Source organism: Diabrotica virgifera, chromosome 5, assembly GCF_917563875.1.
Source record: "Diabrotica virgifera virgifera chromosome 5, PGI_DIABVI_V3a".
Lineage (NCBI taxonomy): Eukaryota > Metazoa > Arthropoda > Insecta > Coleoptera > Chrysomelidae > Diabrotica > Diabrotica virgifera.
In genome coordinates, this window is record NC_065447.1 from 230,730,309 (window position 1) to 230,745,041 (window position 14,733).

The 14,733-nt window shown below is 33.5% G+C and overlaps 2 protein-coding genes across 2 annotated transcripts in view; one reads left to right on the forward strand and one right to left on the reverse strand.

The window, feature by feature from the left end:
• LOC114327176 (chitin synthase chs-2) overlaps window positions 1–14,733 on the forward strand; it is a 366,281-nt gene that overhangs the window by 158,282 nt on the left and 193,266 nt on the right. The gene's annotated exons all lie outside the window — the stretch shown is intronic.
• On the reverse strand, window positions 1,480–1,916 carry LOC114327178 (hypertrehalosaemic prohormone-like). Its single transcript, XM_028275712.2, has one exon. The coding sequence runs from the start codon at window positions 1,882–1,884 to the stop codon at window positions 1,564–1,566; it is 321 nt and encodes a 106-aa protein (XP_028131513.1). The 5' UTR covers window positions 1,885–1,916; the 3' UTR covers window positions 1,480–1,563.

The window sequence follows — 14,733 nt, forward strand, 5'->3', positions numbered from 1 at the left end:
TGGTTTTTAAAGCTTAAGATGTAATCTTTAAAATACACTAAATTATTTTACTTCGAAAATGAAATAATCATTCTCTTTTTGAGAAAATTAAGAAAAATAAAAAAATCTAATGCAAAAACCGAAAAATATCAATTAAAAAAATGTTTATACAATGTCATATTTTTTTATACAACTTACCTAAAACACATTTCATAACAAACTTGAAAAATAAGAAATGTTAAAAAAATTGTTTAAGCTTTAATATGATTTGTCTAGTTATGTCTGCGTAATTTGGAACCATATGGGAAACATTTTCATTATCAATTTTATGAAAAAAATTCTTCACAAAATGCTCTGCATGGTTTAAAACCCAAGCTGCAACCATTCGATATCAGATTTTATCAATTTTATACGAGGTATGTCCAAAAACATTAATTTCGCTCAAGATCCAATCCAATCGCTGTGATCCAATTACATCCTTCTAATTAAAAAATAATAATTTTGTTTCAAATTACAGATATTCAAGATCATTAAATTTTCTTTATTTTGAATTTTCAAATTGAAATGTTATATCCGAATTCATCATAATCCAAAACAAAACAGAAACATTTTTGATAAAGGTAAAATTATGAATTCATTGATATTTTTAAAATTATTTTTTTACAACCGTGTTAAAAATGCAATTTTTAGCACTCCATAGGAGCGTTAAAAATACTACTTTAAGGTACTAGTGCTTTAAAATTTTTAAGGCACTGCAGTTAAAAGTGAATTGTCAAATTGTGAAACGTCAAAATATTTATATTTCATTGATTAACATTAATATTAATAGTACAACTTGAGCAATTTGAAAAAGGTGGTTTAAAATGTTTTTTAAAATTTAATTTAAACTGTATTATTGCAGTTTTAACACGTTTGTAGAAAAAAACTATTAAAATTTGGTAGAATATACAATGATAAAAGTAGATGTTATTCTATAGTTGTTATGATTTACGTATTGACAGTATAGGAAGTTTTGATGTAATGTCAAGAAAAATATAAAAATGGAATGTTCAAGTAAAAGTTTTTGTAGGTATTGTCCTGTAATTGAGAATGAATAAATTATATAATTATTGTTGGTATATAAGACGTTTGTAGAAAAAATATTGTATAATATACGTGTTAAAAAGTACATTTTTAAGGCACTCATGTGAAATGCAGAATTTGCTTGGCTCATTCTGCAAACTTTCACATGCGTGCCTTAAAATTGTACTTTTAACACTTATATCATAAATAACTATTATAACTAGCAGCTTTGATTGCTTAAATAATTAATTAACAATTGTTGACTAAATCTGTGAGTAGAACTTTTTACTTGAATATATTTATAAACTAACAAAAACGTTTTAGAAAAATATAAGCTTGTTTGATTTTTTTAGGCAACTAAAGTTGTATTCGGTAAAAAACTAAGTGGACAAATAGAACAGCAATATAAAAATCTATAAATGGAAAATAAAAACAATATTTACTTCAATTAATAAATAACATATTTATTTCTTTAAAAACTTACATGATGTTCAATCTATACAGCACAAAAAATATTTAGTCTTAAATTCTGCCGCACTTCACCAGCCTTTTGGCCTCGCTGTTCAACAGGTTGTAGATAACTTTGACCAATTCCATGTTCACATCGCAGTTGTTGTCATCGGTTCCAGATCTCTTACCCCAGTTGGGGGTGAAATTAACTTGAGCCATACTCAAGCCCAAGAAGAAGGTGAAAACAAAAATTACGATGAACTTCATTGCTGCCATTTTGATTGTAAATGTTATCAAACTCTTAATTGTTTCTAGGATGGTATTGTTTGATGAATGAGTGCTGTCGTTGAGGGTTTTTGTAGTTATATACATAATTATGTAGTTCACCCACATTGATACAGAAATAATTAAGGAATCCTGAAAAGTTTATTTTATTTTTGACAACGTCATTGTCTGCGTTTAAGGTTTTTCGTCGATTATTTTTGTTACCGAAACCACACAAATGGGGTGGCATACTATTATTAGATATTACATAGTGTAGTACAATGCGTGGAAACTGATTGATTTGAGTAAAATGGCAAATAAGTTATTTTTATATTGCACGAAACGTATACTGGCAGTTTTATAAAAAGAAGAATTGCTGCGATCTTTCAAAATCTGTCAGTAACAACAATTAGATAATATATAAAAAAATTGATAAGATAAGATGATATCGTCGATCCGGAAGAAGAATGACGTAACTGTAAATTTTGTCAGTTCCTGTTTCATCATCATTCTCTTTGCCTTATCCCTATGCGGGGTCGGCTTCCCTAATTGCATTTCTCCACACAATTCTATCTTGGGTCATATCAATGTTAATACCCTTTACCAACATGTCCTGCCTTATCGCCTCCCCCCAGGTCTTCTTTGGTCTTCCTCTCCTACTCCTTCCAGGAACCTGCACTTCAGCTATTCTTCGTATTGGGTTATTAACGTCTCGACGTTGAACATGACCAAACCATCTTAACCTATGCTCTCTCATTTTGGCATCAATTGGTGCCACACCTAGACTTCCCCTAATATACCCATTTCTAATTTTATCCTTCTTTGTCACTCCACTCATCCATCTAAGCATTCTCATTTCCGCCACATGCATTCATTGTTCCTCTTTCTTTTTCACTGCCCAACATTCAGTTCCGTACATCATAGCCGGTCTTATGGCTGTTTTATAGAATTTTCCCTTCAGCTTCATTGGAATTTTTCTGTCACACAACACACCACTCGCTTCTTTCAACTTCATCCATCCAGCCCTAATTCTACTGCATGCATCTCCATCTATTTCTCCATTACTCTGTAATACCGATCCTAGGTACTTAAAACTATTGCTTTTCACAATTATTTCACCATCCAAAGATACCATTTTATTTGTAGTAGCTCCATCTTTAAATGAACATTCCAAATACTCTGTTTTTGTCCTACTAAGTTTTAAACCTTTTTCCTCCAGAGCTTGTCTCCACTGTTCCAGTTTTTGTTCTAAGTCTCTTTCACTATTTCCTACTAACACGACATCATCAGCATACATTAAGCACCATGGAATGTTACCCTGTAGTTTCGCTGTTATCTGGTCCAAAACTAATGAGAATAAATACGGACTAAGCACAGAGCCTTGGTGCAATCTACTTTCACATGAAATTTATCAATCTCTCCCACACCTGTCCTAACACTAGTTGTTACTCCCTCATACATATCCCTCACAATCTTTACATATTCACCAGGGACTCCTTTCTTATTGAGTGCCCACCACAGAATCTCTCGAGGAACTCTATCATATGCTTTCTCAAGATCGATGAATACCATATGAGCGTTTGTTTCTTTACTCCTGTATTTTTCCATCAACTGCCTTATAATGAAAATTGCAACTGTTGTTGATCTACCCTGCATAAAGCTGAATTGATTCTCGGATATTTCGGTCTCTTCACGTATCCGTCTGTCAATTACTCTTTCCCATATTTTCATGGTGTGGCTAAGCAGTTTTATAGCCCTGTAGTTTGTACATTGTTGTATATCTCCCTTGTTTTTGTAAACAGGTACCAGTATACTGCTTCTCCATTCGTCTGGAATTTGTCCGACTTCCATAATTCTATTAAATAGACCTGCTAGCCACCTTGTTCCTGTCTCTCCCAATGCTCTCCATACTTCCCCAGGAATATCATCTGGTCATACCGCTTTTCCTTTCTTTATTTTTTGAAGCGCTTGAGCCACCTCTTCGTTGGTTATTTTGGTGACCATTGCTGCTACTGTCTCCGTTGACTCTACAGGCTGTCTGTCAAATTCTTCATTTAACAAGCTGTCGAAGTACTTTCTCCATCTCTTTTTGACATCCCTTTCGTGAACTAGTATTTTATTATTTTCATCTCGGATACATCTAATCTGATTAAAATCTTTCGCTTTCTTTGCTCTGTGTTTGGCGATTTTATATATCTTCGTTTCGCCTTCCCTGGTATCAAGTTGATCGTATAGGTTTGAATACGCTTCTGCTTTGGCTTTTGCTACTGCTACTTTCGCTTCCTTTTTCGCCACCATATAGTTTTGAAGATCTGTGTCGTATCTAGTTTCTTGCCACTTTTTATATAATTTTCTCTTCTCTTTTATTTTTCCTTGTACTTCGTTTGACCACCACCAAGTCTCTTTATCCTCAAACTTTTTTCCAGACGTTTTCCCAAGTATTTCAATAGCAGTCTTTCTAATACTACTGGCCATTTTTCTCCAAATTGTATTAGGGCTTCCGTTCATGTTCCAACATATTTTTTCTACTATTCTTCTCCTGAATAGACCTTCTTTCTCATCTTTCAGCAGCCACCACTTGATTTTTTGTGGTCCTCTCCGATATTTTTGTTTAGTTTCGCTTTTTACTTCGATGTCCAGAACAAGCAGCTTATGTTGTTGGCTTACTGTCTCACTAACTATTACCTTGCAGTCCTTGCATTCACGTATGTCTTCTTTCCTTATCATGAAGTAGTCTATTTGGGATTTATGTTGTCCACTTTTGTAGGTAATAAGTTGAGTTTCTCTCTTTTTAAAGAATGTGTTAACAATCGCCATATCCAATGCTGTTGCTAATTCTAGCATGTCATCTCCAGCTTCATTTCTAGTTCCAAAGCCCAATCCCCATGTATTCATATCCTATCTTGGCTTGGCCCACATGTGCATTGAAATCACCTCCTATTATAACTTTCTCCTTTGCTGGAATATCACTCAGTACGTCTCCTAATTGGTGGTTGAAAGCTCTTCTTTCATTCTCACCCAGACCTGTTTGAGGAGCATATACACACACAACATTCAATACCTCTTTATCAATTACAAATTTCACTGACATAATTCTATCACTCGTTCTTACAACTTCTACTACGTAGATTCAATTCCTGTCAATTCCTGTTTATTGAGCAATTAACTTCTCAAATACTGTGTACAGATGATACAAAAGCGACATAACTATAAATATGTGTCGAAAATATGTCGTTATTTAAATACGCGCCATTTTAGACTTTATTTCAGATGAATAATGACGCAACTGTAAATAGGGTTGAAAATGAGGGGAAATAAATTAAAATAATGGAATTCGGACTAATAGGGATGAAAATAAAAGCCATTGGTCTAAGAATAAACGGCATACTAAATATTTAAAAATCGTTTTTTTTTTGTACAGAAAAATATTTAGAAGAATAATGGCGCAACTGTAGATAGGGTTGAAAATGGAGGGATTAAATTAGATAATCAAATTCGAACCAATAGGGGATGAAACTAAAAGCCATTATTGTAAGAATAAACGCCATACTGATGCTCCAGGACGGTTAATCTTTGTTTAATCACTATAATAAATATTTAAAAAAATTAGCGGGGTTGAGGGGTTAGAACCCCCCCATTGGGATGTACTTTGAGCTCTATACGCTTAACACCCCACTTAATTCCATATCCTCCAGTAGTTGTAGGGGAGACCTGGGAGACTTTGGCCACTTTTCACATTAGGAGCCCTGAAATCCCTAAAAATGCTATTTAAACAACGACGACGATTTCGTTGTATACCTTGATTAACTGCTGTCCTGTTTTCATAGTCTCATTCCAAAATCTTAAGAACAATAAAAATTATTGCAGAAGAAATTTACCGTGCAGCTTGTCTATTGTCTCCTTGACAGTGGAAGTATAATAAAAACTATGTTTTAAAGCAAATATATATTTTTCTGTTAACTAAACCTGATCTGAAAAAGGATATAATAAATAAAAGTAAAAAATATTAATCTTGAGTAAAAAATATTATTGATCTTGATCCTAAAATTCAGTGAAACAAGTTATTGCAAACTGAACTCCGTCAAATCAATGTTAAAATAGACCATTCCTTGAAATCTTGGTCTGTTGTCCTCAATTGGTTTTGGCAGTACAGTCACAACTTCTTTGAAGCCAACTATAGCCGCGGACTCAGAGGTAAAACTGAATCTATTTGACGGAATATTTCTCTTAAGAAATCTTACTTCATATCCCTTCTTAAATATGTCATCAACAAGTGCAACGTATTTTCGAACGCAAGCTTTCCCATAAACATTCGCAACTATAGTCGCCTTTAGAAATATATCTATCCTCCCAATCCTCTTTAGAGTCGAAACTATCCTCTGAAGAATGATCTGCGTATTCTAACAGATTGCTTTCATCCTCAGATGACTCATCCTGCAAAACTTTCCTCTTTTTTGCTTGAATCTTATCTTCTTTTTGTTTTATCTTCTCTTCAAGTAAAATTTTATCTGGGGTGTCCGTTGCAATCATGCATCGGCCGGGTTTTCTTCCTCTATTCGAATTTTCTTTTCTATCAGGTGCTTTTGGGAAAGGCTGAATGATCTCTGGTGATATGAAGGTACGTTCGGCTTGCTTTGAAGAACACGGTGTTACGTTGGGTGATTCATTCTCTGATCGCAGTAGGACTGAAGTAGTTAGGGACCTGTCATTCGAGTCCAACGTCGTCTGGTGGTCCATAGCTGTAGTTGCAGAATGTACATTGACAGGTTCAGATATCAGGCGATCCGTAACTGCAGAAGATAAAAATTCCTCTTCGCGGAATATGTTCCATAAAAATTCCTCTTCGATCAAACGGAACGATCCCCGTGCACCTAAAGCTACATTTGATGTTCACTGGATTAGCTACCCTATCCCATGATTAAAGACACATCAGAGCCAAATCGTATTTAAAGTTTGTCCTGGATGAGACAGCATTCAAGAATCTTTTGCTTGGTTGAAGAAAGTCTTAAATGGGCCAAAAACTATCCTGTCCAACGGTTGGAGTTTATTGGATGTGTGCGGTGGGATGTTGACGATGACAATCTTATTATCCCTGCAGAACTCAACGACCTTCAGTGACATATGCGATGCATGGTTGTCCATGATTAGCAGAATACGGTCAGGTGAGTTACATTTAACGTGCTTCACAAAATGTTCCAACACGTTCAGAAAATTGTCGCAGGTCATCCAGCCACTGGGATATGCTAACCCCATAAGGCCATCACTGGAAATTCCATTCATCATCCCAGCAGTGTCAAACGTATGGCGCGGAAAAATCCATACAGGTGATAGAGCTCTCCCATCTGAACCAATTATCCCAACATGAGTCATTAGTTCACCTCTCTCTCTCTCTAGAAATCACTTTTCCGATCTGATGCTCGCCCTTTTTTCCCACGATCTTCTGAACTCTCTGCACAGTTGTGACGCACGTCTGAAAGAGAAAGTAGAATGACAATATTCTTTTCTTTATCATGAAAAGTTGAAATTACCTTTACTCCAGGCTGTGGGTGAAAAATAGGTCGATTTCAGGATATAATTCAGGAATTTTTGAAACCTATCAGGTGTTGTAAAGGACGATGCCAGGAATAACTTCTACTAAAATGTGACCAAAAATATTGTGAGCTTTTTTTGTTATTGCGATTTTCATTTGTTAAATTTGCAATTTTTAAAGATTTTTAATTTTGCAGCTTAGGATATTGATTCTAGGGAAAAACTTTTTAATAGAAAGTTGTAGTAAATTAAAAAACCTACAATTTGAGCTATGGTAAGTTTAATTTCGTTTATTGGTTATTGCAACACAGCCTGCGAAAGTCCAAAATGGCCGTTTTTTACAATTGCGTTATTTATTGTACAAATAATTTCTTTTTATTTTTTAAAGCTTTAAAATGAGGATCTTTCAATTCCAAACAAAAAAAAATTGTAAGGCCGGATTAACGAATTTGTTGCTTAGATATTATAAATTGTTTATCCCAAGAGGTCAAATGTCGAAAGCTATAACTTTTTGAAAAAAAATCGTAGAGTTGGTGAAACATCCAATCTCCTTCTAAAGAGTTATATTTTCATATTCTGATGTAAATAAATGCGTAAAACATTTTTAAACTTCTAATTTTTGGGTTTGAAAATAAGGGGGCAAATTTCGTTATAAACATTTAGAGCTGAAGCGGCCCTGTACATCCTATGAGTTTTCAACTTACAGATTATTGTTGCTAAAAACGAAACGAAGATTTATAAAAAAATAAAAAATTTCTACGACCAACTGAAGCCGAGCTAAATGTTGGGCTTGAAAATAAGGGGGCAATTTTCGTTATAAACATTTAGAGCTGAAGCGGCCCTGTACATCCTATGAGTTTTCAACTTACAGATTATTGTTGCTAAAAACGAAACGAAGATTTATAAAAAAATAAAAAATTTCTACGACCAACTGAAGCCGAGCTAAATGTTGGGCTTGAAAATAAGGGGGCAATTTTCGTTATAAACATTTAGAGCTGAAGCGGCCCTGTACATCCTATGAGTTTCTAACTTACAGATTATTATTGCTGAAGACGAAACGAAGATTAATCAAAAAATAAAAATTTTCTACAACCAACTGAAGCCGAGATAATTGGTTATTTTTTCTTAAATCGTAGTGCCTTTATTTACAACAATTAAGAAATTAATTTACAGTCATTGACTAAAGAAAGACTTATATTATTTTAAATTAAAATTAATTATAAAATATAGTTACATCTAATTATTAAAAATTATTTTTAAAATCGGTGCTTTTGCGAGCGTCCGAATTTTGCAAATCTCCCAGCTCGCTTCAAATCCACGAGCTCGGAAAATTTTTACGTAACTTGTATTAAATTTTGACCGAAAACAACTTAATAATATTGCCATTATAATATACAGTCTATTTACCACTGTATTTGTTTTTCTTGATAAACTTTTATATGTGAAATCTCATTTCTGAAGAAATAATATTACAAAAATGATACATATATAGGAAATATATAACTATATTTTTAATTTTTTCATTGTTATATAAATATAATAATAATAATGTTACTTCTTATTATACAATATAAAACTTTTTCTTCTTGTAGTGACTATCCGTTTTGGATGTTGGCGACCATCATGGCAATCTGTACTTGCACACTAAATCGGTACTGCTGCTCTAAAAAGATTTGTAGTTGTTGTGTTAAACGACGTACGTAAATTTTCTAGCAAGGTAATCCCTCGCCTTCCTGGTTCTCAGTTTCCAAATGGAGTTTGCCAAATTGCCATGATGGTCGCCAGCATCCAAAACGGATAGTCACTACAAGAAGAAAAAGTTTTATATTGTATAATAAGAAGTAACATTATTATTATTATATTTATATAACAATGCAAAAATTAAAAATATAGTTATATGTATCATTTTTCTAATATTATTTCTTCAGAAATGAGATTTCACATATAAAAGTTTATCAAGAAAAACAAATACAGTGGTAAATACACTGTATATTATAATGGTAATATTATTAAATTGTTTTCGGTCAAAATTTAATACAAGTTACGTAAAAATTTTCCGAGCGCGCGAATTTGAAGCGAACCGGGCGATTTGCAAAATTCGGCCGCTCGCAAAAGCACCGATTTTAAAAATAATTTTTACTAATTAAATGTAATTATAGTTTATAATAATTTTTATTTTAAGATAATATAAGTCTTTCTTTAGTCAATGACTAAAATAATTTCTTAATTGTTATAAATAGAGGCACTACGATTTAAGAAAAAATAAACAATTATCTCGGCTTCAGTTGGTTGTAATTTTTTTTATTTTTTTATAAGTCTTCGTTTCGTCTTTAGCAACAATAATCCGTAAGTTAGAAACTCATAGGATGTACAGGGCCGCTTCAGCTCTAAATGTTTATAACGAAATTTGCCCCCTTATTTTCAAACCCAACATTTAGCTCGGCTTCAGCTGGTCGTAGAATTTTTGTATTTTTTTATAAATCTTCGTTTCCTCTTCAGCAACAATCATCTGTAAGTTAAAAACTCATAGGATGTACTGGGCCGCTTCAGCTCTAAATGTTTATAACGAAATTTGCCCCCTTACTTTCAAACCCAAAAATTAGAGGTTTAAAAATGTTTTACGCATTTATTTACATCAGAATATGAAAATATAACTCTTTAGAAGGAGATTAGATGTTAGAACAACTCTTTACGATTTTTTTTTCAAAAAGTTATAGCCTTCGACATTTGACCTCTTGGGATAAACAATTTATAATATCTAAGCAACCAATTCGTTAATCCGGCCTTGCAATTTTTTTATGATTGGAATTGAAAGATCTTCATTTTAAAGCTTTAAAAAATAAAAAAAAAATATTTGTACAATAAATAACGCAATTGTAAAAAACGGCCATTTTGGACCTTTCGCATGCTGTTTTGCAATAACCAATAAACGAAATTAAACTTACCATAGCTCAAATTGTAGGTTTTTTAATTTACTACAACTTTCTATTAAAAAGTTTTTCCCTAGAATCAATATCCTAAGCTGCAAAATTAAAAATCTTTAAAAATTGCAAATTTAACAAATGAAAGTCGCAATAACAAAAAAAGCTCACAATATTTTTGGTCACATTTTAGTAGAAGTTATTCCTGACATCGTCCTTTACAACACCTGATAGGTTTCAAAAATTCCTGAATTATATCCTGAAATCGACCTATTTTTCACCCACAGCCTCGAGTAAAGGTAATTTCAACTTTTCATGATAAAGAAAACAATATTGTCATTCTACTTTCTCTTTCAGACGGGCGTCACAACTGTGCAGAGAGTTCAGAAGATCGTGGGAAAAAAGGGCGAGCATCAGATCGGAAAAGCGATTTCTAGAGAGAGAGAGGTGAACTAATGACTCATGTTGGGATAATTGGTTCAGATGGGAGAGCTCTATCACCTGTATGGATTTTTCCGCGCCATACGTTTGACACTGCTAGGATGATGAATGGAATTTCCAGTGATGGCCCTATGGGGTTAGCATATCCCAGTGGCTGGATGACCTGCGACAATTTTCTGAACGTGTTGGAACATTTTGTGAAGCACGTTAAATGTAACTCACCTGACCGTGTTCTGCTAATCATGGACAACCATGAATCACATATGTCACTGAAGGCCGTTGAGTTCTGCAGGGACCTACAGGAACTGTAGGTTTTTTAATTTACTACAACTTTCTATCAAAAAGTTTTTCTCTAAAATCAATATCCTAAGCTGCAAAATTAAAAATCTTTAAAAATTGCAAATTTAACAAATGAAAGTCGCAATAACAAAAAAAGCTCACAATATTTTTGGTCACATTTTAGTAGAAGTTATTCCTGGCATCGTCCTTTACAACACCTCATAGGTTTCAAAAATTCCTGAATTATATCACGTTTTTTCGCCCACAGCCTGGGGTATTATCAATATTATAAATTTGGGCTGGTGTAAAGGAATACCGACTGAGGACATCTTGTAACTTGTTTTGGAAAATTTCCACATTAGTCTTGTTAAAACTGGTCATTCGAGCCAAACTGGTTGCCTCGGGCTTTCTCACAGATAGCTTGGGATGTCGGCGCATAAAGTTGGTGAACCAAGACTCTGACACCATCTTGTCCACTTCCCATTTGTTAGATACTTTTCTCGAGTTCAGAATTAGATACTAGAAGCATATTCAAATACCAGGCGCCTCACCAATTTGGACGTGAGGCCATAAAACATTGCTGCAGATTTGAGTAAATATTCTTCTAATGCTCTCTCCATATCAGGAGTATTTGGCTTTTACAAAAGTTGGGTTTAAATTCCATGTGCCCTTTTGCGTGTCTTTTGCCCTTTTTACATACATAGCAAGTCTGCTTTTTTTTAACTTCATTATGCGCTGCGCTTCTCCTTATGCTCATGTTATTAATTAATACATCATTGACAGCTCGTTTCGTAACATCCTGATCGAATTCTCTTTCTGTTTTTTTTTACATAAATGTTCGGCATGTTGAAATTATTAAATCTACTAAATAATAAATAGGTAAATGGCAAGTTCGTAGGAGACTTTGGACACTGTCCATTGTCTACTTTGTATGCACAAAATATTACTTCAAAAATACTAGTCAAGGTGATGGTATTTGAACAGATATTATCGCATAACCTCAAACAGTAAACATTTAAGGAGCACCATACAAAATATGAGACGTCTCCCTATATCAATGATCAAAATCCCAAGTAGCAATTTTACGACCTGCAACCAATTTTGTCCTAATGGGACGTTAAATTTAAGGACAACATTGGTTCACAATAAGCCTTAACCAAGAACAACGTCTGTTTTTCCTATGGACCAACGTTGCTGCTAATAAGTACTATAATCTGATGACCAACCGACATCGGGAATAACGACGTCAATTATTAGGATAAGGTTTGACGTTAAGCTGACGTCGGCCTTAACCTATCTGTAGTGTAAGTGCAATTAAGTGGCATACATCAACGACTACTTAACGTCGGGAATTACAACGTACTTTTTAGGATAGATGCCAACGTTCAGAGGACGTTGGTGTTTTATCGAGTATGGTAGACGTATTTTTCGGAAGACGACTTGAGAATACCAACGTTAATTATTAGTTTAAGGTTTAACGTTAAGCTGACGTCGGGTATAACCTCTATACTACAATGTAATTTACTCGAAGACATTTAACGACTGCTCAACGTCGGGGATTACAGAGTATTTATTAGTATCGAACCCAACGTTCAGGAGACGTCGGGTGTTTTCTCAGTAGGTATATGGTAGATTGCCGCGTGTACTTGCGGGAAGGTGAGAACGACAATACAACGTAGGTAATAACAACGTAGTACTTAAGTAAAGTTGTATACGTTAACCTGACGTCAAAGTTTTTTTTAAGATACCTGTAATTTACTAAAAAACGTCGACGACTATCCAACGTCGTAAAGTAAATTTTCGACAATTGGTTGTTTAGTTTCCATCTACAAAACGACGTAAAAATTTGCTGATTAGGGCGAGGTGTGCAAGGTAAAAATAGGTTATACGCTGTGAGCTTCGCTGGTGTCGCTCCTAGCGGACTACTAATTCAACTTTCACCGGTAATTTTTAAATTTATTATTTAATTGTTATCGCTTAATATTTACAACGCAAAAAAGTAATTAAATTGTAATCGATTTTTTTAAGATTTTCCTAATCATTTTGATGTTCTATTGACAAAATATGAATTTCTTACTTCGGATACTTTTACAATTATCGTGTAGATGGCGCTAAGATTAATATATTAATAGATTAATAGAACATTAAAAAAACTTAAATTCAGTAATTAAAACGTAAGTATATTTAAGGTAAAAATATATACCACAGCTTTGACCAACTAATATTTTTTATAATTAATGTTTTTAATTTTAATTTTAAATTAATCACTTTGACATTTATGTCAAATTTCCGGTAAAGGTTTACAGACTTGTCACTACTGGCTCTCGCGAATTTGTAAATATCCCCTCTACGTACGTGCTCACAGAGTATACTAAAGGTCGGCAGGGGGTGTCCTTATCCAAATCAGTTAAAATGTAGTGCAATTTAGGTCGCGAGTCAAATCAGCCATTAATGAAAGTTCGCCATGGTTCAGCCATTTTTTGAAACATAATGTTTGGCAATTTTTTTGCTAGATTTTAATGAATATTTGATTCTAATTAACGAATTTTGTTTATATATAAATCAAGGATAATTTTGTATGGGTCTAGACATAATATGTTTTTTTAATTACGATGGTTATTTCTATTTTTACCGTTTTTTCGATTTAACCTGTAAATTTCTGAGGCGCTTTCAGTTTTAGCAATTTTTATACCTAGTTTAACAGTACACTTCCTTGCGTTTGTAAATTTTCGACCGAATTATGCAATGAGGCAGATGATTAATAAAATAATTATACAAGTCACTTAGGTTATATTCTGAATAGAGTAGGAACCTACTTAGTAGTCCTGTCGCCGGGGGGGGGGGGGTACAACGGCCTCCTTAATTCAGATGGACTTACCCAAGTTTTTTTTATATATTTTGACCCGCAGAATACGAACTTTTTGGGTAACAGTTGATCCGGATGTCGATAAGATTGTTATAGACAAAGAACTTGAGGAATTACATAACAGCGATTTCTCGCAAAACAAAACATTTTTCATATTTTTTGGCTCATTTTAAGTAAAAAATATTCCTACAAGTTTTTTCGTAGAATGCATAGTTTTCGAGATAACCGCGGTTGAACTTTCAAAAAATCGAGAAATTGTAATTTTTGAACCCGAATAACTTTTGATTAAAAAATAAAGTAGCAATTCTGCTTACCGCATTTGAAAGTTTAAGTCAAATTATATCGGTTTTGATTATTTGCATTGCTAGAAATTTATTATTTTATTGTTAAACAAAGCTATAAAAACCTAGTATGTGAGTGATGTTTTCAATGATTTCTCATTTAAAATCGAACGAGTAGGTAGAGTAGCTACGAGTGCAAGCGAGGCAATTTCTACGTAGCACGCTTTAAAACGCATGTATTAGGCACGGGAAACACTATGTGTTTATAGATTAGTTTAACAATAAAAAAATTAATTTTTAGCAATGCAAATAATCAAAACCGATATAATTTGACTTAAACTTTCAAATGCGGTAAGCAGAATTGCTACTTTGTTTTTTAATCAAAAGTTATTCGGGTTCAAAAATTGCAATTTTTCGATTTTTTGAAAGTTCAACCGCGGTTATCTCGAAAACTATGCATTCTACGAAAAAACTTGTGGAAATATTTTTTGCTTAAAATGACCCAAAAAATACAAAAAGATGTTTTGTTTTGCGAGAAATCGCTGTTATGTAATTCCTCAAGTTCTTGGTTTATAACAATCTTATCGACATCCGGATCGACTGTTACCCAAAAAATTCATGTTCTACTGGTAAAAATACATAAAATAAACTTGGGTAAGTC

Bases quoted from the DNA above. Each gene is read 5' to 3' on its own strand.
- LOC114327178 (XM_028275712.2), bottom strand. From the start codon at position 1,884: ATGTGGGTGAACTACATAATTATGTATATAACTACAAAAACCCTCAAC.